This window comes from Podarcis tiliguerta, assembly GCF_965153285.1.
Source record: "Podarcis tiliguerta genome assembly, chromosome: 3".
NCBI classification, from domain to species: Eukaryota; Metazoa; Chordata; class Lepidosauria; order Squamata; family Lacertidae; genus Podarcis; species Podarcis tiliguerta.
Genome location: NC_139536.1, coordinates 44300192 through 44323755, shown reverse-complemented (window position 1 = coordinate 44323755; position 23564 = coordinate 44300192). Strand labels below are relative to the sequence as shown.

Genomic DNA, 23564 nt, shown 5'->3' with positions numbered 1-23564 from the left:
GGGCGGGCAGCCTTCTTTAGGCCCCCCACAAAGAGAGTATCTTTTTGACTTCTAGATATCTAATAAACATTTGAATTTTTACACCTAGGAATTCAGTTAGATGAAGATGGAATTCTGGATGGAAATAGTGATTTAACTCTTAAAGGTCGCCTGCTATATCTTGTGGAAAGAGTCACACACTTGAAAAAGAAACAAGCTGAGAAGCCCATTGATGATGATGCTAAAAAGCCATGTAAGTAGAGTAGCATGTGGATATCATAAAAAAAAACCCCATGATGATTTAATTGCATCAAGCAGAGTCTGATATGTTTGTCTGAATCCAACCATAACCTCTTTTTCTGTACAAGTTTCCGTGAACACAAAAACTACCGTCCTTTTTTCAATGAATGATGGCTACTGGGAAAGGGGGGAGGGAATTTCCCCATGTGAATGTGAGCTAGAAGCTTCCTGAGCCTGTTTGCATATTTGTGCCTGTTTATGCGTCTTTCTTCCATTGTGGCATAGGGCTGGGCAGAAAAAGAAGTGTATTCCTGAAAGCGTTTGTATGTGTCTGTGCCTGCTTTACAAAATAGTGCCATGAATTCCCCTTCCCTGTGATGCTGCCTGGTTCTCTGTGTTTCTTGTATGTTGGCAATGTGAAAGAAATGACGCTGGTTTGTTCTGCCCAGGCTGTGTGATATTGTGTCCCTCTGTGTGATATTGACATAGGGTCTGGCAGCATTCCAAAGAATGCTAGTAATGTATCTGACATGCTCACAGCATTAGCATTTTTTCAAGCTGCATATGTTTCCCCCCGGACTGAGAATAATACATCAGATATAGTTGCAATTTTGCCAGTGTAATGGTGATGTTTATGCATTGTAACCGAAGTATAGGATTGCTCTACCCATTGATTGTTTCGCTTTCAACAAATAATTTTATTCAAACCAGAAATTATTCACAGCTTTCGATTATAAATGGGGAATTACCTTCTTGCTGTTGAATGTGGTTTTTTTAAAAAAAACTTCAATGATACGTTTCCATAAATTAAAAAAAGATTTTTTTTTGGCAAATGATTTATGAAAGTTTTAGTAGATGAATATGATAGTAATACTTTAAAATCCAATGTCACTTTTGTCTTTCCATTACCTTTTAATAAGCTGAACTATGTATTATTGATTTAGTAAGAATATTCAATAAAGGCATTTTTCTAAATTTCTAGTTCTAATACGTATAGCATATTATACACTTAACTCGCTGGAGCTGAAGGTGAAAAAGCATTGCTATATATTTGTCTTAATGCTTTCTACATTTAGCAACTCTCCAACAGCTGATCTCAGAGACCATGGTACGATGGGCTCAAGAATCAGTCATAGAAGACCCAGAGTTGGTGAGGGCCATGTTCGTTTTGCTACATCGCCAATATGATGGAGTTGGTGGTCTGGTTCGAGCCTTGCCAAAGACATACACTATAAATGGCGTATCTGTGGAAGATACAATCAGCTTACTTGCTTCTCTTGGTCAGATCCGGTCTCTCCTCAGTGTCAGAATGGGCAAGGAAGAAGAGAAGCTTATGATTCGTGGATTAGGGTAAAACCCTTTTTCTTTTCTCTTAATTTGTTTGATTAATCCTAGGTCTAATCAGTTATAGGGGGAAATGACTCTCATGAGCTTCTGTTTATTTTGAAGATATTCATACATTTTGAATGCGAAAAGACAAGCCACCACCATAGTGATTTCATGCAGCTTCTATCTATCACTGAATGCAGAGTGGCAGCCTGCATAATTTTTGCAGAGTATGCCCTCCTAAAATTCTTTCTCTTATATGACACGGTACTAAAGGACAATAGTTAAAACAATTATTATTGTATTCTTATTTATTATTTCAAAGTGGTTGGTAAATTTTTGAATATTTGATTTTTTTCATCATAGAGATATAATGAACAACAAAGTTTTTTACCAACATCCTAATCTTATGAGAGCGTTGGGTATGCATGAGACTGTGATGGAGGTAATGGTGAACGTACTTGGAGGAGGAGAGTCAAAGGTAAGAAGACATTTTAAATATTGACTGTAATGCCAGATATAGACTGTGTACACACTATGCCTTTAAAGCACATTTGAACCACATTCTTTCCCTCACAGATTTCTGAGCACTGTAGTTTACCTCTCACAGAGCTACAATTCCCAGAAACTCTTAGCAAACCACAGTGCCCAGAATTCGTGGAGGGGAACAAAATGTGCTTTGAAGGTGCTTTAAAGGTAGAGTGGGTACACAGCTTATAGTTAGCAGCTTAACTTTCATTAAGGGCCAAAATCCAGTTCCAATGAAGGAGATACATATGATGAATCAGGCTCCTAGATGCATTTATTGTTGTTTAGTCATAACCGACTCTTCATGACCCCATGGACCAGAGCACGCCAGGCACTCCTGTCTTCCACTGCCTCCTGCAGTTTGGTCAAACTCATGCTGGTAGCTTCGAGATGCATATCAGTTCCTAGAATTGGAGCCCCAATCCTAAATTCAACATGCATCCAAGTGCGGATGCAGTATCTGGGCTACATTCTTTTAATGGAATGTGACCCCCTTCCAGACTGGAAGGAAATCCATTGTAAATAGGCAGCATCCATATTCAAGATACGTATCTCAATTTATACCTTCATTTCTTTGCTCTACCAGGTAGTGAGCACATGATTCTCCTTAGCTTGGTATGTTTTGGAAGCAGAAATTGGTGAATGGAGAGGAAGGCTGAAAGCATCCTCCTCTGTATCGGCCTCTTTCTCTTCCCCCATGTGCATTGGATACCGCCCTTAAGAATTTACTTGGAAAAAAACACCATGCCCCTTTTTGCTATAAAGATATAAAAACTATTCGTTGTGGTTCTGTGTCTAATTAAATTTTAATTAAATGTAAAAATGAGTGTGGTGCTATATTTTCTTACTGATACAGAAAAGTTCCTAGGTATTGGTTTAATCCTGACTGCATATGAAATTCAAAGACAAAGAAGATAGAAAGAGCTTTAAGTGTGTTAGTATCTAGCAGGGGTCAGCAACCTTTTTCAGCTGTGGGCCGGTTCACCGTCCCTCAGACCATGTGGTGGGCTGGACTATATTTGTGGGGGGGGGGAATGAACGAATTCCTATGCTCCACAAATAACCCAGAGATGCATTTTAAATAAAAGCACACATTCTATTCATGTAAAAACATGCTGATTCCTGGACCGTCCACAGGCTGAATTGAGAAGGCAACTGGGCCGCATCCGGCCCACGGGCCTTAGGTTGCCTACCCCTGGTATAAAGTGATCCTCAAAATATTAATTTGAAGGGAACTTAAGATGAACTCATGGATTTAAATTAAAGCTAAATTAAGCTAAATTATTTTTGTTGCATTTTGATTTCTGCAGACGGCCTCCACTTGCGAATAGATCAGAAATGTGTAGTGTTCCAAATGCCTGTTTGGAAGATACGCAGAAGAAATAACTTGCAGGACCATGTTTTGTAAAATAAGGAATTTTTGGCAGCTGCAAAAATTCACAAAACACATTAAAAATATTAAAATGCAGAGGTTTTTTTGTTTTTGTTTTTTACAAACTGTTCGATTTTTCTAACATAGTATTGTTTGTCTAGGAAATCACCTTTCCTAAGATGGTGGCAAATTGCTGTCGTTTTCTATGTTATTTTTGCCGCATCAGCAGGCAGAATCAAAAGGCTATGTTTGATCATCTTAGCTATCTTTTGGAAAACAGCAGTGTGGGGCTTGGTAAGTATTCTAAAGAGTCTTCTGTCCCTTCAATTCACAACCCATATATTCTATTGTTCTCTAAGAAGTCTTTGGAGTCCACAGGTTGTGGATTGCACCTTTGTTCAAAGCCCCAGCATGTTAGTGAGTCGCTTTGCATTCACTACCACAGTAGTTGTACAGAACAGCCTGCCCAGAACAGATTTTTCTATACTGGACGTGTGAAGCAAAGTGTTTTTTATGATACTGTTACTAAATTATATTAAAAATTGTAATGACATTGACTGAACAAAAAGTACATAGGTTCATTTTAAAAATTAAGAACCTTACCTATAACATGGAACCTGTGTCCTTTGGGTAGTAATTTTGCTTAGTTGTGATATTTATTTGTAAGCCATGCTACTTCTTTACATTTTACATACTAGGGTTGCCATATTTCAAACAGTGGAAATCCGGGCAGAAAAGTTGTTGAGTTTGCCCAAAGTTGTTGAGCGAAAAGAAAAGTGCTGTCCAGATTTTCCCAGACATTTGGGCAATTTCCATCTGGACACTGCTGACGAATGCAGTATTCCAGACATGTCTGGGAAGTTCCGGACGTATGGCACACCTATTATATACATTAAACATTTCTGAAATGTTCTCTAAACAGCATCCCCTTCTATGCGTGGATCGACTCCTTTGGATGTTGCAGCAGCATCTGTAATGGATAATAATGAGCTTGCACTAGCTTTGCGGGAACCTGATCTAGAAAAGGTAAACCAGCTTCTGAATAGCTAACTATATTTTTATACATATGTATCTTGCATATCTTTGTAAGCATCTGTTTACTAATGAAATACAGTAGTAGCCATCGAAATGCCACAGCACAAGGGTACAGAACCTATCAGCATCCAAATGTTGCAGGTCTGCAGTTCTCATTATCCCAGACCATTGGTGCTGCTTGCTGGGGCTGATGGGAGTTGGAATCCAAAATCTGAAGACTCTCTCAGATACCCTTCCCTGTCATAAGATTTCCACATCCATGTTGCTTACCATAGGATTATAATCTCCTATAAGACTTGCAACCCTCTCTACCTCCCAGCAACTGAACAACTGACTGTCATCAACAGCAGCATGATTCTGTGATCCCAAGATTCACTCAGAAACGGTTAATGACATTGATCTGCTTTGGAAGAGTCCCACAGGATCAGAGCAAAAGCCTGCTTGGTCCAGCTTCCTGTTCCTACAGTGACCAACCAGATGCCTTTAGGAAGCCCACAAGTAGTTCATGAACATTCTTCTACTACTTGTGTCTTCAAATGCCTCTGATACCAGAGCTAAAAAATAGCTGCCATGACTAACAGCCATTGACTAGTAAAAATTTGGACCTGGGTATTCATAGTGCTGCAGGATGTGGCCCCATCCTACAGGATCTATGTGGAAATCTATTTCCATCTCTGAGTTGCTGTTTCTTGATCAGCAGCTATCTTACATGACCCTATTTTAAATGTGTGGAGGTACGTACACATTTTCAAACTAGATTTTGATTTTTAGTTTAATTACAGAGGAACACGACCTGAGTGGAAAAGCAGATCTGTGAATAATCAGCATGAATAAATAAGCTTGTGGTAATCATCTTTAAAAGAGTAGAGAAGTGAAGTGTTCTCTGGGAAAATCAATGAATAGATCACTGATGCAGGAGAAAAATCAACGCTGCACAAATTTTACATAATTGGGAGAAGTTCAAAGGAAGTTCGGCATGTTTACATTTCTTTGAATTCAGTGGAGCTTCAGTATGCTCCCCCCCCCCCAAGTGCACCCCATTCATTAATTTGTGCCAGCAGCTTATCAGACAGTCACATGACGTTAAGGTCTCACGTTTGTCTAGATTTTTCACTAGATCATAGAATTGTAGAGTTGGAAGAGACCTTGAGGGTCATGTAGTCCAACCCCCTGCAATAATAATAATAATAATAATAATAATAATATTCCAATGAAATAATTCAACAAAACACTAAAACACTAAAACACAATAACCTATTAAACATTAAAAGCTTCGCTAAACAGGGCTGCCTTCAGATGTCTTCTAAAAGTTTGGTAGTTATTTTTCTTTTTGACATCTGGTGGGAGGGCGTTCCACAGGGTGGGTGCCACTACTGAGAAGGCCCTCTGCCTGGTTCCCTGTAACTTGGCTTCTCGTAGCGAGGGAACCGCCAGAAGGCCCTCGGCACTGAACCTCAGTGTCCGGGCAGAACAATGCAGGAATCTCAATAGAAGTATCCATGACAGATGGCCATCTGCTTAAAAACCTCCAATGAAGGAATGCCCATAACCTCCTGAGCAAGTTTGTTTCACTGTCAAACAGCTCTGTCAGAATGTTTTTCCTGATGTTTCATCAGATTCTCCTTTCTTGTAACTTGACTCCATGGGTTTGGGTCCTACCTTCCATAGCAGGAGAAAACAAGCTTGCTCCACCTTTCCTTGAGATACGGTGTTTGAAGATGGCTATCAAATCTCTTCTCAGTCTCCTCAACCGTTCCTCATAATGCTTGGTTTCTAGAGCCTTTATCATCTTGGTTGCCCTCCACTGCACACATTTCAGCTTGTCAATATCCTTCTTAAATTGTGGAACCCAGAACTGGACACAGTATTACAGGTGTGGTCTGACCAAGGCAGAAGAGAGCAGGATGGCAACTTCCCTTCATTTGGACACTATACTTCTTGTTGATGCAGCCTAGAATAGCATTAGTTTTTCTTTGGGTTTCTGCTGCTGCAATAGCCAGTCTATTGAAAAGGGAGTAAAAGAGGACTTCCTATTAGAATACTGGCTTGAGCTTTTTCTTCTTTTTTTGCAGTAAATGCCTCTTTTGTTTAATTTTGCCTTGTTCTTAGGTAGTCCGCTACTTGGCTGGATGTGGTTTGCAAAGCTGCTCATTGCTGATTTCTAAAGGTTACCCAGATATTGGATGGAACCCAGTGGAAGGAGAACGATACTTGGATTTTCTTCGTTTTGCTGTTTTTTGCAATGGTACTGTAGGAGCCTATTATTTTTGTACCACTATTGTTGTTCCGAAATAATTATATAAACCTTTGACTATCACTGCTACTAATGCACCAAATTAAGTGGTGCTCCTCTTGTGTTTTATGTCACCAGCCTTTCTCATTTGTTTTGAAGGGCTAAAATTGGGAAACGTTATTTTGTATTCTATTTTTTAAATATGGGAACAGTTATATTGCTTTCTGTTTTGCTATGTGCCTGTGTAACTGTGACATCAATTTTCTAATTATTCTCCTTTTGTTCTTTGCTGATTTGTAAGTAGTGTGTTGTATGTGCAAGTGTTGTAGAGCAAGCTTTTGCAGAATATTGCAATCATTGATAAAACATTAGCCTTTACAAATCTGAATATGCAGGCTCTAGATTGCAATGATTTCAAGATGACTGTTCTTTACCTTGAACCAGGGTGGCTAAGAATATGATGAAAGTACTGTTGTAGCAAAGAGGTTGAAGCAACAAAAGAGTGAACTTAAATAAGCATTTGGTAACACTGGATGAGTGTTAAAATTCATCTATATGCACACTCCAAGTGCCCATTTCAACTCCCTTCCCCCAAGTCTTTTTCACCCCAGCCCCTTACTTTTTGTCCGTGTTTCTTTCACTTTTCTACTTCCCAACAATATGTCAGAAATCTGAAAGTCCTCTAAATGGCTTGTAAAGGTTGATTTGGCTAGGCATTCCAATGTTTCCTGATCTGGATATAGTGGGATTGCCCTGCTTGCAGCCAGAATATAATAGTCACCTTCTCAGCTTACTTAGACGTGGGTTTCTCCCGTCACTCTTAGGAGGCTGTCATTACAGCTGGATCGTGTAATGAATAAAATTTCTGCTTCATCTGGCACAGCAACATGGTGCTGGTACCAGTTCATCTAGGCTTGTTCCCACCCCCATGTAAGCCCTGGATTGTGACTTTGGCTGTGGCCTTCCTTACTGACTCTAGGAGAGAGCGTTGAAGAGAATGCCAATGTGGTGGTAAGACTGCTCATTCGACGTCCTGAATGTTTTGGACCAGCACTGAGAGGAGAAGGTGGAAATGGCCTGCTTGCTGCCATGGAGGAAGCCATAAACATATCAGAAGACCCCACAAGAGATGGACCTTCACCAAGTAGTGGATCCAATAAAACACTGTAGGTAGTAAAGAAGGGGTTAACTTCCCCAGACCTATTTTGTAATAGGTCTTACAGAATTCAGTTTTCTAAAATAAGGCTTTATTCATAATGTGCAAATACTTTGTCAGCTGCCAAACCTAACAGGTTTCTAAATGCAATAGTCCCCAAGAATTCAACATTTGAAACTTTTGGGAGTATTCGTAATAATAGTACATTTTCTTTTTGTTGTAAATCAGAATAGTAGTATTTTATTATACCACAAATAGGCAGATATTTGCCTTGAATTTGACAGCTTCTATTACTCCTGAATCAGTACCATAATTCACTGACTTTGCATAACTTATTAACAATGGAGTATATCAATGTATTACTAAGATGCTTTGGAAAATAAATACTGTATAATTCATTTTGGGGCAGAGCAGTCGTCTTTCCATAGTTCTTAAATATCAGATGGTGTAAGTCCTTTTATTGCAGGTGTAGGAGGAAGGGTTTAAGGCTGGGCCAAATAACTCCTCTCCACACACCTTTCATGAGACCATCTCTCATGAAAAAGTCTGTAATGAGCAGAGGGAGGGCAAATTCTAAGAACTTTGGGGGATTGGCTTACCTTTGAAGAGGAGATGGCCAAGCCCCACACCTCTTTTTAGAGACAGAAAAACACACACACCCTTTGCCACCACTTGAGGTAACATCTTACCTGCCTTCAGCAGCCTGGCATTGTTCCCTTTGTGGTTTGATTCACAGTGCCCCATGAAGGTAATCTTCACTGAATTAGCATAGGGCTTGCAGTGACTACATGTGGATGGCTCATTACATAAATGTAAAAGAGATACCTCAAGCTACATTTTCTTGTGGAGCAATGTTAGAAGTCTATATAACTGGACTCCAGAGTCAGTCTGAGGCAATTATTATTAGATACACCAGGGATAAAACCTAGTCTTGATTTTGTAACAAAGTTAAGCTTCCATAACAAATTCCTTGCTGACCCTCTATTTTCCTTCCTGTTGGGAAAACAAATTAAACAGAAGTGAGGTGGAAGAAGAAGACGATACCATTCACATGGGAAATGCCATCATGACCTTTTATGCTGCTTTGATTGATCTCCTAGGACGCTGTGCTCCAGAAATGCATGTAGGTTCTGTTGTTTACTAGTGTTTATCATCCTTGTTTAACATCTACTTGCTGCTAAAGGGTTAAAATCAGAGCACAGGTTTAATAGTACTGCTGTTTCTGAATGGGTATCAAGTTGTAAGTTGCTGCTGCTGTTGGTGGTATACTCTTGAGAAACTTAAGTATGAGTTTTGGCTTTATCCATTCAGACTTTTAAAGCATAACAGCACTTTAGCATACCGGGAAATGCAACCATTGACACCGTTACCTCTTCAATTCTAAGTGAGTGAAGCTTTCCAAACATACTTAACACAAGCACTACAACTTTCCAACCTAGTGTCAATATACTGTGCACTATAACTCTAGCTTCTCATGAATACCTGTATGTTAAGCTTTGCTGTAGCCCCCCAGTATTCTAGATTTTTAAATCATTGTTTGAAATCATTACTGTTACTCTCTTGCTTATGAATAATATGTGTACATATTATGATATCAATCATATAAACAAATGTTTGCATTACTCCTTCGTTAGCTAATCCATGCTGGCAAAGGGGAAGCGATTAGAATACGATCCATTCTGCGGTCTTTGATTCCTTTGGAAGATTTGGTGGGTGTGATTAGTATTCCTTTCCACATGCCAACAATAGCAAAAGGTAAGAAAAGTGTTCCATTTTTATTTCTGATATGTTCTAACATAAAAAGCCTGACTGATTTACAATACCTTTTTCTCAAATACGTATGAAAATTAAAATGGAAATGAAACAGAAATTCACCCTGACTTTCCTTGGCATGAGCCTCTCAGTTGTAGAATTGCAGGAGTATGTGATTATTAAATAATGATTCGAAGATAGTAAACCAATAACTAGATGTTCAGTATCAATATTTGCAATAACAAGGATGCCATAGTGCTTGTGATTGGAATGATTTAGGTTTTATCTGCCAAATTCCCTTTATTCAGTCAAGAAAATGGGTAAGCCATCTAGAGGATGTCTAGAGGATGTTCATACACTCATTCCTCTTGGCAGGAAGTAGTTATGCAATCATATATCCTAATAGTGATCTCAGTTCTCTGAGAGCCGGTCCTTATGTAGGCAAGTTGGTACCATCAATGCTCAAGAGGGAGGTATGATGCCATAAGTCTTGGGAGAATCCCAGGTTTGCTGATACAGAAAAACTTTCAGGGGAAACAAGCCATTTGAGGACTGAACATGCTCAGTGGACATGGACTGTTGGCTGACTAATGTCAGAGGGGAAAACTAGAGGGGAGGAGGAATGAATTGGATTGCCCGAAATCCTGAACAGAAGCACTCTATGCTGCAACATTTTGTTGCAGGTACAATTTGCTTGTATCAGTACCAGAAATCTGTGTAATTGATTTTTTTCCCCAGATGGTACTGCAGTGGAACCTGATATGTCAGAGGGGTTTTGCCCAGACCACAAGGCAGCCATGGTATTGTTCCTTGACAGGGTCTATGGGATTGAAGACCAGGATTTTCTTCTACACCTTCTTGAAGTTGGCTTTCTGCCAGATCTTCGTGCTGCTGCTTCATTAGATACGGTAACAATTAACTTTTGATTACTAGGTTCTCTCTTTGATTTAGATCTATACCATGCATGTATTCTGACTTCTCGAAAATGATAAGGAAAGTTTTTGCAATACTCTAGAATTGAGTATTGAAAGTTGGGAGACTTGACTTCAAATTCCATGGATGTATTGTATAACTTTAGACAAATTCAATTTTTCATGTAAGATATTATTATCTACTAATAATAAACAAATGTTTAGATAAATTCAGAGCACAAAGCCATTGAAGCAGTGTAAAGTAAAAAAAAATAATAAACTGCAGAAACACAAAATCTGTGAACAATAAAAGTTTTTTTATATAAAAAAATCAGACTTTAAAACAGCAAAATGTTTCATAAAATATAAAATTAATCTTCCATAAATGACTGGGTTACACCTCAGAAGTGCCTAAACAAAAATGTATTTAGTAGGTGTGTAAACATCATTGTATGGCACTCTCAGCAGTTCACACCATCTGAGGAGTTCGTGATTACATTACATTACATTACATTACACAGGCATTTTGTAAATTAATTATATTGACTGTTCTTATTTTTATTGTTTTATATTTTGTGATTACAGACAGCTGAATCTTCCAATTAAAACAATGGGAAATGAAATATGAAATAATGAACATGTTATGTGATTTTAGCAAATATATGAGTTTTTTAAATATTGAAAACAAATGGCAGAGGAAAACAAAACAAGTATAGCACACTCATAATGTCCTTTTATTCCTATAAAAATCCATCTTGCCTTCCTTGAAAGCAAACCTAATAGATTGTCATCATGTTACTATGTAACCATTTTGTATAGAACAAAACTTACCTACCTTAATAGCTTTACAATTTATTTTATAGGTTGCTCTGAGTGCTACAGATATGGCCCTGGCTCTCAATCGGTACCTCTGCACTGCTGTTTTGCCTTTATTAACTAGATGTGCTCCTCTTTTTGCTGGCACAGAACACCATGCTTCCCTTATAGATTCCTTGCTACATACTGTGTACCGACTTTCCAAGGGCTGCTCTCTTACCAAAGCTCAACGGGACTCTATTGAAGAGTGCCTACTCTCCATATGTGGGTAAGCGTATACTTCTGGGATTTATAGGAAAATTAGTTTCTAGAGCGAAAGTGTCTCTTAATAACATTGGTGATAAATGTTTTTAATGTTTGATATTTTATCGTGTTTTTAGTATTCTGTTGGGAGCCGCCCAATATATTGTATATTATAATCCCAATATGTCACCTCCCTGATAATGGACTCAAGATAATAATAATAATAATAATAATAATAATAATAATAATAATAATAATATATTATCTGCATGCCGCCCATCTGGCTGGGTTTCCCCAGCCACTCTGGGCAGCTTCCAGCAAAGATTAAAATACATTAAAGATGCTTTGAATGTACTCAGGATGCTTTGAAATAGCAACAGGACATCACACCTCTTTGGGAATAAATTCCATTGAACTGTGAATATTCATAGGGTTGGATTGGAATGGATGAATACAAGTTTATGGGTTTCTTAAAATTATTCTCATAAGTCATAAGAGAATCCAAAGAAATACAACAAAGTATAAATAGACATGCAGAATAAACTCTACACTGTTTGGATAAGGTCTGCAAAGTAGGTTGCTTGCTATCCTCCAACAGTAGAACACATTTTCCACTCACTTTTTTCTTTCTACTTGCAGTCAGCTGAGGCCTTCAATGATGCAACATTTGTTGAGAAGATTAGTGTTTGATATTCCACTGCTAAATGAGCATGCAAAGATGCCTCTTAAGGTGAGTGTGGTCTTTAATCTTCCCTTTCAGAATATACAACTGCCACTTACCATCATCCTTCAGAATCTAGATCTGATAACAGCATTTTGACTACACTGTGAAGCAAAAACATTTCGTCACAGTCATTTACATCCAGCACACTCTTCAAAACAGATCACATCATCATCATCATCATCATTATTATATTGCCCTATACCTGGAGGTCTATGTCTCAGTACCTGAAAGTGATCATACCTAACTGCTCTACAAAGTTTATAGTGGATTCTCTGAAACTGAGTTATTTTTTCCCCTCCCAAGTTGCTGACAAATCATTATGAAAGATGTTGGAAGTATTACTGTTTACCAGGAGGATGGGGCAACTTTGGTGCTGCTTCAGAAGAAGAACTTCATTTGTCCAGGAAGTTGTTCTGGGGTATTTTTGATGCCTTATCTCAAAAGGTAACTTTTAAGTTTATGTTTTAAGCATGTTGAAAAAATAATGTACTCTAATTTTTCTAATGTCTTTTTTGAGAAATGGATATTCCTGCAAACCCTTTATTAAATGTTCTTCATAGTTTCCCCAGCAAAGTTTGATTGCTTAATAAAATAAGTCTATAAAAATGACAATTTATAGCCATGAATGCAACTAAATTATTGTACCAGGGTCCCTGGCTTTTAACGTAATGTGAAGACAGTATTCTTTGAAAATGAGTAATTTCCAAATATGCAATAATAATTGTGCATTACATACAAAATGTGACTCCTTTGTGTATAAACAAGTGCTTGCACATGCATGCCAGGTTTTATTTCCTCTGATAATTCTGGCCATAGCTCCTCATACCACATTGGAGGCCATGTCTGCAGTCCTGCCAAATTGTGAGGACACTTTACATGGTGGCTGCTTCATGATTCCACTCCTTTTGATAAGGCCATTATAATTACCATGGGTCACCAATATATACTACTTGTTATCCTTCAGTTTTGGAGCTCTGTAGAATGCAAATAAATAAAGTAAATAAATGGGATAAAATAGAGAAGATGGCAGAAAGCTGGTTTCAGAAAAAGATTTCGCACTACCTCCTCTTTTTTTAAGTGAATGGTGGTGCCCTGGAACCACCTAAGGACTCATCTTTGTATTTAATGTCATGTTTTGAAAAATTCGACTGTGGGGCCCTGTGGGGTGGGGTAATAATAATCAGGATCACCATAGATATGGAGGAGAAATGTAACCCCTCCCTCCAGTGCTATTTGCCTAGAGAAGATCCTGAATGTACACGCCATGGTAGATCAAAGTACAAGGGATGCTAGCTCAGATACTAAAACATTGCTAATTTTCCAGCAAAAATAGAGGCTGTCTCAATTCATTGCTAGGTCTTTTGTATTCTACTTTGTCTTCCCAGAAATATGAACAGGAACTATTCAAACTGGCCTTGCCATGCCTGAGTGCAGTGGCTGGGGCTTTGCCTCCTGATTACATGGAATCAAACTATGTGGGTGTGATGGAAAAGCAAGCGTCCATGGATTCAGATGGGAACTTTAATCCACAACCTGTTGATACTTCAAAGTAAGGATTTATTATACTGTTGTGCCACTTCTGGTGTATTTTGTCCAACACGCACTCAGCTCTCGCCTGCAGTTCCTAGAAGCTGTCCGCATGCAACAGCAGCCACATCCCAGGAAACAACTTCAACTGGCTGGCTAAACAAGGTGAAGGTAGCTGATGGGTCTCTAATCCTCAGTGAGCTAGAGACTTCCCCTGGCTCTGGCAGATTGAGCAGATGAGACCAATAGTGGGTCTGACGCTCAAGAAGGCAGTTTCTGCACAGGCTATAGAGGGAAGTGAGGGGCAGATGATGCTTGTCAACCTGGGAAGGTAGCCAATCAAGGAGAAGGAAAACTCTGATCCTAAACCTTTGCTGCCTTGTGGGAAAGCTGGGGAGACAAGTATTGTATATTGAAGAGGCACTTAAAGCTGATTACTGTAACCACTTCTTGGACCACTTCAGGGAATTATTCCAAAGGGGGTCATCACAGAGGAGGTCCAGTTACATGTTACTACCAAACAACATTTGGCTTGTTTTGTAATGATCAGCAGGGTTTCCTTGGAACATATCGAAGCTTAACTTGGTCTATATTGGGGGGTGGGCTGCTAGGTATTTGCTGGTCTCAAGCTCTTTTAGGGCTCTAAGTATGTTATGATCAACTGTTTTTTATGAAAGAAGGATTAAAAGGAATGCACAATTTATTATATATATTATTAATCCTGGTCTTGTATTTTCTTATCTAGCATTACAATTCCTGAAAAGCTAGACTACTTTATTAACAAATATGCAGAACATTCCCATGATAAATGGTGCATGGAAAAGGTAAAATGTTTAGCAACTTTTCCCCCCAAAGCATATTTAAAGTATTAGAAATCTGTCTGGATAATAGTCTGAAACACATTTTCCATTTTTAGTATCCATCATGGAATCTTGTTTATGTTGCATGAGTAGAACAGTCTTCTTTCTTTAATCAAAAAGTTTTCTTTAAATGCATTTATCTTCTGAGTTTCAGTAAATGAGTAGTCCCTGTTTTTACATTTATACTAATCTAATTAGTTAACACTTTTTCTTTGCTTTTTGCTTTTAGTAAGGATGTTTATGTTTGTTATCAGATATTTGGATGGTTGCGTTTGCATGGTTGCCTTCTATCTGGAAAATGACATTGTAGATCTAGAAAAATAGAAATAATAAGTATCTGATCCAATTTTACCAACGGTGCATATTAGTGCCGTGGGGTGGATGGATCCCAGGTATATTTACAATGCTTCTGCATCATGCATGCACTATTTAATATATGTTCCTTTAAAAAAAATTGTTCTCTTTGAAGAGCACCTCTTGTGTGGTAAAAATATAAGTTTCATGACCACAACATACACATGCAAGCTTTTAGTTACTATTTGTTTTAAAATGCACTTGATTTAAGTCTATATCTACTATAGTTGGGACTAGGGAAGCTGGAATAATCCACTTTAAATGGATTTATTCCCAGAATTTGGTAGTTCTGCCTCAATTGAGCTTTCCCCCCATTATATCAAGTCTCCCATTATATCTGAGCCAACTAATTATATGCAAAATTATATGCAAAAATTGTATATTATACATATAAAAGACTCAAGTGTCATTCAGTATTATATTTCTGCAACATAAATTTATCGGTATTAATACATGAGTATTTTTAAACAATTATATTCATTGTTGTATGCATCTGTTACTTTAGGAAACCTGGAGAGTATATACATATAATATTATTCATATAATACTGCATATTATATGCGAGAATTATTCACATATTTAGGGCAACCAATTAAAAAACCTTGCTTCTTGTTGAAACCAAGGAGCGAGACAGACAGAAATGAAAAACAAGCAACAAAGATAAGTTTGACACCGAGATTTTCAGAAAATTCTCTCCATAGATGGGACCTGCAGCACAATGGTGCACTGGAGTGCTCCACTCTGTTCCACCTCCTCAGCCACATTTCTGTTTCCATTCCCTAACACTTAGTCAGCATTCCATGCCCTCTAAGTGTGCTCAGTCAATGGGCTGTTTTTGTTGTTGTTGGGGAGGAGATGATTTTCTTCCCCCATCTTTTAAAAAAAAGTTTTGCAAACCTTTGGGTTCCTCTTAGCTTGTGCATGGATAATGTAGCTGTTTTGGCTACATTAGTATTATGAGAATGAGTTCACTATTAGTATATATGATAAGAAGTTCTTAATAATCATATATATGATAAGAAGTTCTTAGTTATTGCATGACTAATTAGAATATAGGATATTGTTATTACAGCTGTTAAGTCATTTTAAGTTCAAAATAACCAAGGCAAAAATATGCTGGTGAGTCTAGCTCTCTTGGACAAGTGGGTGTAGCATAATGATAGCATGCAAAAACACCATCCAAAACATAAATGACATCAAGATTCCTGTTCAGCTTATCCCCTCCCGCTTTTTATTTTTATCAGTTTGCAAATGGGTGGATATATGGTGAAACATACTCAGAATCTTCCAAAGTGCAGCCATTAATGAAACAATATAAACTGTTAGCCGAAAAGGTAAGAAGTTCATGTCAAATGTTTTGTTTGTGGTGATCTTTTCATTTTATTATTAAAATTAACTTTAGTGATATATAAAACAATAGAACTCCTCTCATATATTAGAACACATTCTAAGTTAGGAAGACGGAATTAATGATATTTTTGTGCAAATTGAGCATGTTCCACCAGTCTGAAGTTTCTCGTCTGGTCTGAGGCAGGACTTGTGAGAGAGGAAAGAGAGTAGGGCACTTCATTACAATATAAAAAAGTCATCATAGCCAATAGGTTTTATAACCTTGACCAACAGTTTATGAATATGCTGAAAAACCCAGCCATGGATAATCATGTGTCACCCTCATTGCTAAATTCCTTCTTCCTAAAAATGGGTATGCACAGTTTAAGGACTCTTCAGAATGGTGACTGGACTTCGCCTTATGCAGAGCGCATGAGGCAGCTGTCCTTGCTACTCAACACTTGTGTCCATCCTCAGTGTTTACCAGGGCATCCCTCATATGGCTGGATGATCTAGAGAATTCCTATCAGGACCTAGACTGTGTAACAAGAATGTTACTTAAAATTTCCAGGGCAGCTACATTTCTGGCTGATACCACACTCCATGACATCCAGTATGTGTCTTGTTCCTTGGTGGCCTCCCTAAAAATAGAATGGCTTATCTATGAATTCTAAACACATAGAATTAGATTCCTCAGTTTTTCACCTCATGTCAGGGCTACCCTCTTTATGAATCTTTTCATCAAACCTTTACATGAGCTGCACCTTTTAACAAATAATTTGCTTCTCTCTCTTTGGCCTACGTTGACATATTGAGTTTAAGTGATGGGCTTATCATTTTTCTTGTTTTGTCCAAGACTTCCCTTGTCTTGTCTTGTGTACACCTGTTGAGATAATCTGAGATGACTGGTAATGTAACTTCATCATCTCTACATCATACAGTGATATTGCAATTCATCCTTGCATCCCACTTCTGATTCCATTTTTGTGTGTGAAAAGTTTGTTACTTTGACTGCAGTGAAACTTGTTTTAAAATGAATATTTGTAGAATCAAGCTATATTTCTGCATTCCAATGTGGACATGCTGGGTAGTATGCTGGTTATTCTCACATTTTTATGCTATACCAGAGTTAGCTAGAGGTCTGGGAGATAACCTAGGCAAGTATTAGATTACTATTAAATTATGTAATAATTAAAATATAACATAACAAACAGTGTTATAAGAGAGTGTACTGTCCTCTCAGCTACTTGATAACTAAAAACATAACCATCTATTTGTTTTCCCTAGGAGAAAGAAATTTACAGATGGCCAATCAAGGAGTCCTTGAAAACCATGCTTGCTTGGGGATGGCGGGTTGAGAGAACGAGGGAAGGAGATACTATGGCTCTTTATAACAGGCCACGCCGAATATCACAGACAAGTCAGGTACATCCTGTATCATGCTGCAAGTGTTTGCTTCTACCGCGTAACATAATCTCAGGCATCCAATGGTTAATAAATATAAAGGACTAGTTTAGATGTAGAGGAGGATTTGGCATACTATCGTCATGAAAAATAATCAGGTGCCAGCTTCATTTGCTGCTGTACTTCAGTTGTGTTGCACATGTAGGGAAAAGAGGTGAGGAAAATTATAAAGCTGTGTGTGCAGTTTTGAATGAATCAAGTAATACAGACTGAATTATACAGTGTTGTGACACTATTTTGTATGTGTTTTTTTAAACTTGCTATTTTTAAAGAGTCTTAGAGCTGCAATCCCAACTCCTGGCCAGGAGCATCAGAGTTCAGTGGAGTGTTGGAGCCACCACCATATCTGAGGTTCTGCTGCTTATGCTGGCCTAGGGCAGAAGGTGATACACAACTGTTGTTCTTTGCTCTGCCAGCTCCAGGCTGGTACAGCAGAGAGACTCAGATTAGGTTCATTGCTGGTAACTGGATTGGCTTATGTTCCAATGGAACATTCGCTAACCAAGTCTGTTTCCTCCCCACCCAGTTTTGGGGGTTTATGCTGGCTGTTACTGAAGGGAGAGGGATGTTTGCTTCTGCTGTTGGTACATGAAACAGAGACCTCCATGGTAGCAGACACCCCCCCCCCAAAAAAAACCCAGTGGAACCCTGTGGAGCAAGATTTCCATCACATCCTAACTCCTCTAGCTTGGCAGGTCAGGAGTTTGGATTGCTCTGTATAGGTAATCGCAACTATTCCTGATAAATGATTATCAGGATTGCAGTATTTTCTAGAAAATAACTTTAATCTACAACCAAGTCCATTATTATTTTTCTGGATAGTGTTTCAAGAGAGATTCTGGGGAAAGAGAAATGGCAGCATTCATTTCTTTAAAATATTCTTTGCCTTTTCCAGTAGATAGACCATTTCTTCAAGCAGAAATTTGTATCATGTACCTGTAGTTTTTGGAAGAATATTGTATTAATGCTCAGCATGTCTCATCTTTTGGTTCCATTTCTATTTGATTTCACTGTGATTCCTTGCACAGGCCAATTATTCATTTAGATAAATGGAAAATTGGCACAATGCAGTTTCATAAAGTCCCCAAAACGTCAGTATTGTACTAACAATGTTTTTTTATTATAAAAAAATATTATCTGGACTGTGCCTAACTCTTATTAATCTGCAGCATTTTGCATTTTAATAGAGAAATATTTGTAGGCTGATTGTCAATTGCTCCCTCTTTCCCGATGGATTTGTTAATAAACCTCTTATCCTTTGTAAGTTGTCATTTAACTTTTTAACTTGTATTTGGTTATTCTTTTTACTTTTTTTACACATCTGTTAATATTTACTCAGGTTTCTGTAGATACTGTCCATGGTTATAGCCCTCGTGCAATTGACATGAGTAATGTTACCCTCTCCAGAGAACTGCATGTAAGTCATATCACAGCTAATGTCATGTATTAGAAACATTTAAGAAAGCTTTTGTTTCTTTCACCGTGTTTGTACAATGCAAGTTCCCTGCTTATCCTCTGGTAGCTATCATTCATAAATATATATGACATCTGTACAATTTTAAGAATTTCCAGAGGATTAAGCAGGTTAGTCTTTGCAGCAAAAACTAGTGGGTGCTATTGTAGGTGCTTAAATTCAACATTTGTATTATAATTTCGGTTACAAAAAGTGGACTACAAAGAGTAGTCCCAAGCAGAGAACAGCGTACAGCTTCTTCAATGTATCTTGAGTAGTTTTTTGGTTTGAAAAAAAATTTCAAGAAGATAAATCAGTTAGAACAATTAAGAACTGCAATAACAATTAATTCTGTGCCATGGCAGTGATTAGGGATAAGAGCCAATGTAGCAGAGGAGAAATCTGTTGCGTGACAGTTTTTACCAATTCTCTGCATTAAAGCAAACATTTCTAATGTTTGAGATCATTTCTTGAAGCTTAGATTTGTAAAATTAATGTACTAGGAAGCTAATTATTGGGTCGGGGGCGGATCTGAAGTGCACCTTTGCAACTTTAGCAAAAGCATAATAATGTAAAAATAAATGCAAAAGAAGCTTCATTTAAAATTGGCTATTGTGAAGCTGACTGCCATATCCTAAAACAATAAAACAAAAATGCATAACAAGCATGACTTAAGATTAGCTGTTATGAAACAAATCCTTTTATTTCATCAGGCTATGGCTGAAATGATGGCTGAAAACTATCACAATATATGGGCAAAGAAAAAGAAGATGGAGCTTGAAGCAAAAGGTAAAGAATTTGCTTATAGTTTTACAAACGTGAATTATTAGCTTGGGTTTCCTAACAATAACCATTAATTTAAAAAAAACAGGATTGCAATAATTCACCCAGGTTTATAGGGGTATAGATTCAGATATACATATGTTTAGAACATATAAATGCATTCTGGAAGTTAATAAAAATATTTGGCCTGAGTAGTACAGCAGGGACCAGGGTTTGTTTTGGCTTCCATATGTATGAAGGGCTACATATACTAATGATACTATGCAAAAAAATACAAAGAAATCATTGTGTATTTTGAAGATATTGATTTGGGAATAATTTTGGAACAAAATAATACTGATACACAGTATGGGTTATCCCACCTAGTAATTCTTGATGTATATATCAGCTATTAAATTTAAAAAAATAAGGCCTCAGAGTTTTTCAAAACATGTTATTTCCTACAATATGAATCATAGAATCATAGAATCATAGAGTTGAAGAGACCAAAAGGGCCATCGAGTCCAACCCCCTGCCAAGCAGGAAACACCATCAGAGCACTCCTGACATATGGTTGTCAAACCTCTGCTTAAAAACCTCCAAAGAAAGAGACTCCACCACACTCCTTGGCAGCAAATTCCACTATCGAACAGCTCTTACTGTCAGGAAGTTCTTCCTAATGTTTAGGTGGAATCTTCTTTCTTGTAGTTTGGATCCATTGCTCCGTGTCCGCTTCTCTGGAGCAGCAGAAAACAACCTTTCTCCCTCCTCTATGTGACATCCTTTTATATATTTGAACATGGCTATCATATCACCCCTTAACCTCCTCTTCTCCAGGCTAAACATGCCCAGCTCCCTTAGCCGTTCCTCATAAGGCATCATTTCCAGGCCTTTGACCATTTTGGTTGGCCTCCTCTGGACACGTTCCAGTTTGTCAGTGTCCTTCTTGAACTGTGGTGCCCAGAACTGGACACAGTACTCCAGGTGAGGTCTGACCAGAGCAGAATACAGTGGCACTATTACTTCCCTTGATCTAGATGCTATACTCCTATTGATGCAGCCCAGAATTGCATTGGCTTTTTTAGCTGCCGCATTAAAACATACACAGACAGAAGCCATCCAAACACGACTTGTCTTTGCCAACCATTTTAAACTCCTATCCCACCTCATAATTTGCTATATCTACTTTTTAAACCTTTCAATGCCATGTTCCTTTAGAATACTATGTCAAAATCTAAAGGCAAGCATTTGCTTCAATGTCTTCCTTGCCTTATCCAAGTTAAAGTGCATGCCTTAGTAGGTAAAAAGATGTTGCTAGCAGAGAATACATTAATTCTTGACTGATGCCCACAATATAGAACTGTGAGAAATTATCTTTTAGCTAAATGACAACCTAATAACTACATCTTGTCAGATTGAGGATTTTCATTCCCAACTGTAAGTATGAAAACAGATAATAGAAAAAAAGCAAAATGCAGTTTAAAACCTCAGAAGATAAAGTCAAGCGTTGCCTGTTTTAGCAGTGAGGGGGTGGTAATGTGCTGGAAAGTGTGTTTAGCTTTGCAAAGTTGAGTCATATTTTTGATTCTTCTTTCCTTTATTCTACTGGAAAAGTTTTAGCAAAGATTCATTTCTATCATAGCAGTTACAGGCAGGGCAGGGCACAGGGCTGGATTTAGGTTTGATGAGGCCCTAAGCCACTGAAGGTAATGGGGCCCTTTATATGTCCAGCTGTCCTTTGTCAACAGCAAATCGTTGCTGTTTTTTGTGTTGAATATATGCTATATGGTAATTTATGGACCTAATAGGTATCTAAAGCCATTTGCACATAAGAAAATATGTATTTTAACAAAGTAATTGTTGAACTGAAATACAATTAAGAAGTATATTAATAGTGAAATAATTATTAAGCTCTAACTTAAAATGATTGGCAGCCCATTACTTACATCATTACTTACAACACAAAACACAGTTGCTGTATGTAGGTTTTATTTTATTTTTTGGAAATGTACACCCAGGGTTTTTTTTCCCTTTAAATTTTTTGGGGGCCCCCAAGAGAGTGGGGCCCTAAGCTGTAGCTTGTTTAGCTATTACGTAAATCCAGCACTGGCAGGACAGAGGGCAACTTTGCTCTTGTGTCTTCTGATCACTAAGTGTCACTGCTGGTTCCTGAGAGGGAGATGGTGAAGAGTGGGGAATTCAGAAAGGTGTGGGAGTATGGTGTCAGGACACCAATGCTGCACACATTCCATGCCTCGTCCTTCTCCCTAGGAACCATGAGGGATGCCTGATATTTGGAAGGCAGGTGGGCAACTCTGCCCTGCTTGCACCAATTTCTCCTGCTAGGCAGACATATTGCTTGCCATCCTCTTTAATATTTGTATTCAACTGTTAAACAGCATATCAGAAATGCATATAATATATCATGTGCTGACGTCTTTAATGTCTGGTTTTTAGTGGGTTATTAGGCACTCATTTGGTGCTCTGTTCCCTTTTGATGCTTAATATCTCTGTGCAAAGAATACTGTAGAACAGCCTTCCATGAGGCAGGGTGGGAGCATCAAATAATGGCTTTAACCCGCAGTGCATTGAAAAAAGCACTTTGGAGAAGCAGAAGTGATTCTCTGACTCCCTTTTCAAGAATTCTAGGTGGGGAGAAATTCATTTTTTAAAAATCCATATATTAACCCTACAAATGATGAGGTAATGAAAGAATAGTGGACTTGCCTCACGAGTAGTGCATAGATTTAAGTTGATTGTGTTATGCACTGGGAGATGGAGCTGCTCAGCGCCCCTCCTCCCTCGGGCCTTGGGAGGAAGAAGATGCAGACATGAATGGTTTGGATTAAACAGACCACAACTTTGTTGAAGGAAGATGAAGTACGTGCATCAGCTAAGGCCAGTGTGAAAGTGGTTAGTTGTACTCCCTCCCTACAAGATCCTTAGGGAGATGGGCATAGTTAGACCGCTGTGATGTCTTTCTTGCGACACTGAAGCCAGGCCCAACCTCTATCTAATAAACTAGTCTCCTTGAGAGGAGAGGCAGGTGTGAAGTGGTTACCCAAATTAGCTACTTATAAGGCAGCTCTTTCTCTGGGAGATCTCCTCCAGCCTTAGGAGTGTCTTGCTATTTCCCATCCCACATGAAACTGATCTTCTGGATACTTTCCCACTCTCATTCTGTTGTTGCGGTCTCTCTTTCACCAACGTGGGACCTTAGCAAGCATGGCCCGTGCCTTGTTTCTGTGAGGCACCTGCTCTGGCCCAATAATTCTTCCTCTGCACCCCACAAACTTGCTATGGCAGTGAGGACCCCTTGATTCTGGCATTTGAATTGTCAAATCTTTTATGTTTTTAAATGTTGTACTTTTTTGCATAATGTATATATATATTTTTAACCTATGACTAAACCGTAATGTGCTTAATGAATTGTGGAAGTTTATTATGGGCATTTTGGAATAAAACAGTAATATAACCCTCTTTGAAGTTATTCACAATAT

At 38.2% G+C, this 23564-nt stretch overlaps 1 protein-coding gene across 16 annotated transcripts in view; it reads left to right on the top strand.

The window, feature by feature from the left end:
• Window positions 1–23564, top strand: part of RYR2 (ryanodine receptor 2) — a 243264-nt gene that overhangs the window by 139337 nt on the left and 80363 nt on the right. For all 16 annotated transcript variants that reach the window (XM_083432050.1, XM_083432042.1, XM_083432040.1 and 13 more), the window contains 19 exons: window positions 89–232; window positions 1296–1569; window positions 1912–2026; window positions 3607–3739; window positions 4368–4471; window positions 6590–6725; window positions 7693–7879; window positions 8887–8992; window positions 9504–9624; window positions 10360–10529; window positions 11396–11616; window positions 12231–12321; window positions 12619–12759; window positions 13701–13864; window positions 14588–14666; window positions 16301–16390; window positions 17673–17810; window positions 19189–19266; window positions 20016–20091. In XM_083432050.1, the coding sequence (XP_083288176.1) occupies window positions 89–232; window positions 1296–1569; window positions 1912–2026; window positions 3607–3739; window positions 4368–4471; window positions 6590–6725; window positions 7693–7879; window positions 8887–8992; window positions 9504–9624; window positions 10360–10529; window positions 11396–11616; window positions 12231–12321; window positions 12619–12759; window positions 13701–13864; window positions 14588–14666; window positions 16301–16390; window positions 17673–17810; window positions 19189–19266; window positions 20016–20091 (2568 nt within the window). The remainder of the gene's footprint in view (window positions 1–88; window positions 233–1295; window positions 1570–1911; window positions 2027–3606; window positions 3740–4367; window positions 4472–6589; window positions 6726–7692; window positions 7880–8886; window positions 8993–9503; window positions 9625–10359; window positions 10530–11395; window positions 11617–12230; window positions 12322–12618; window positions 12760–13700; window positions 13865–14587; window positions 14667–16300; window positions 16391–17672; window positions 17811–19188; window positions 19267–20015; window positions 20092–23564) is intronic.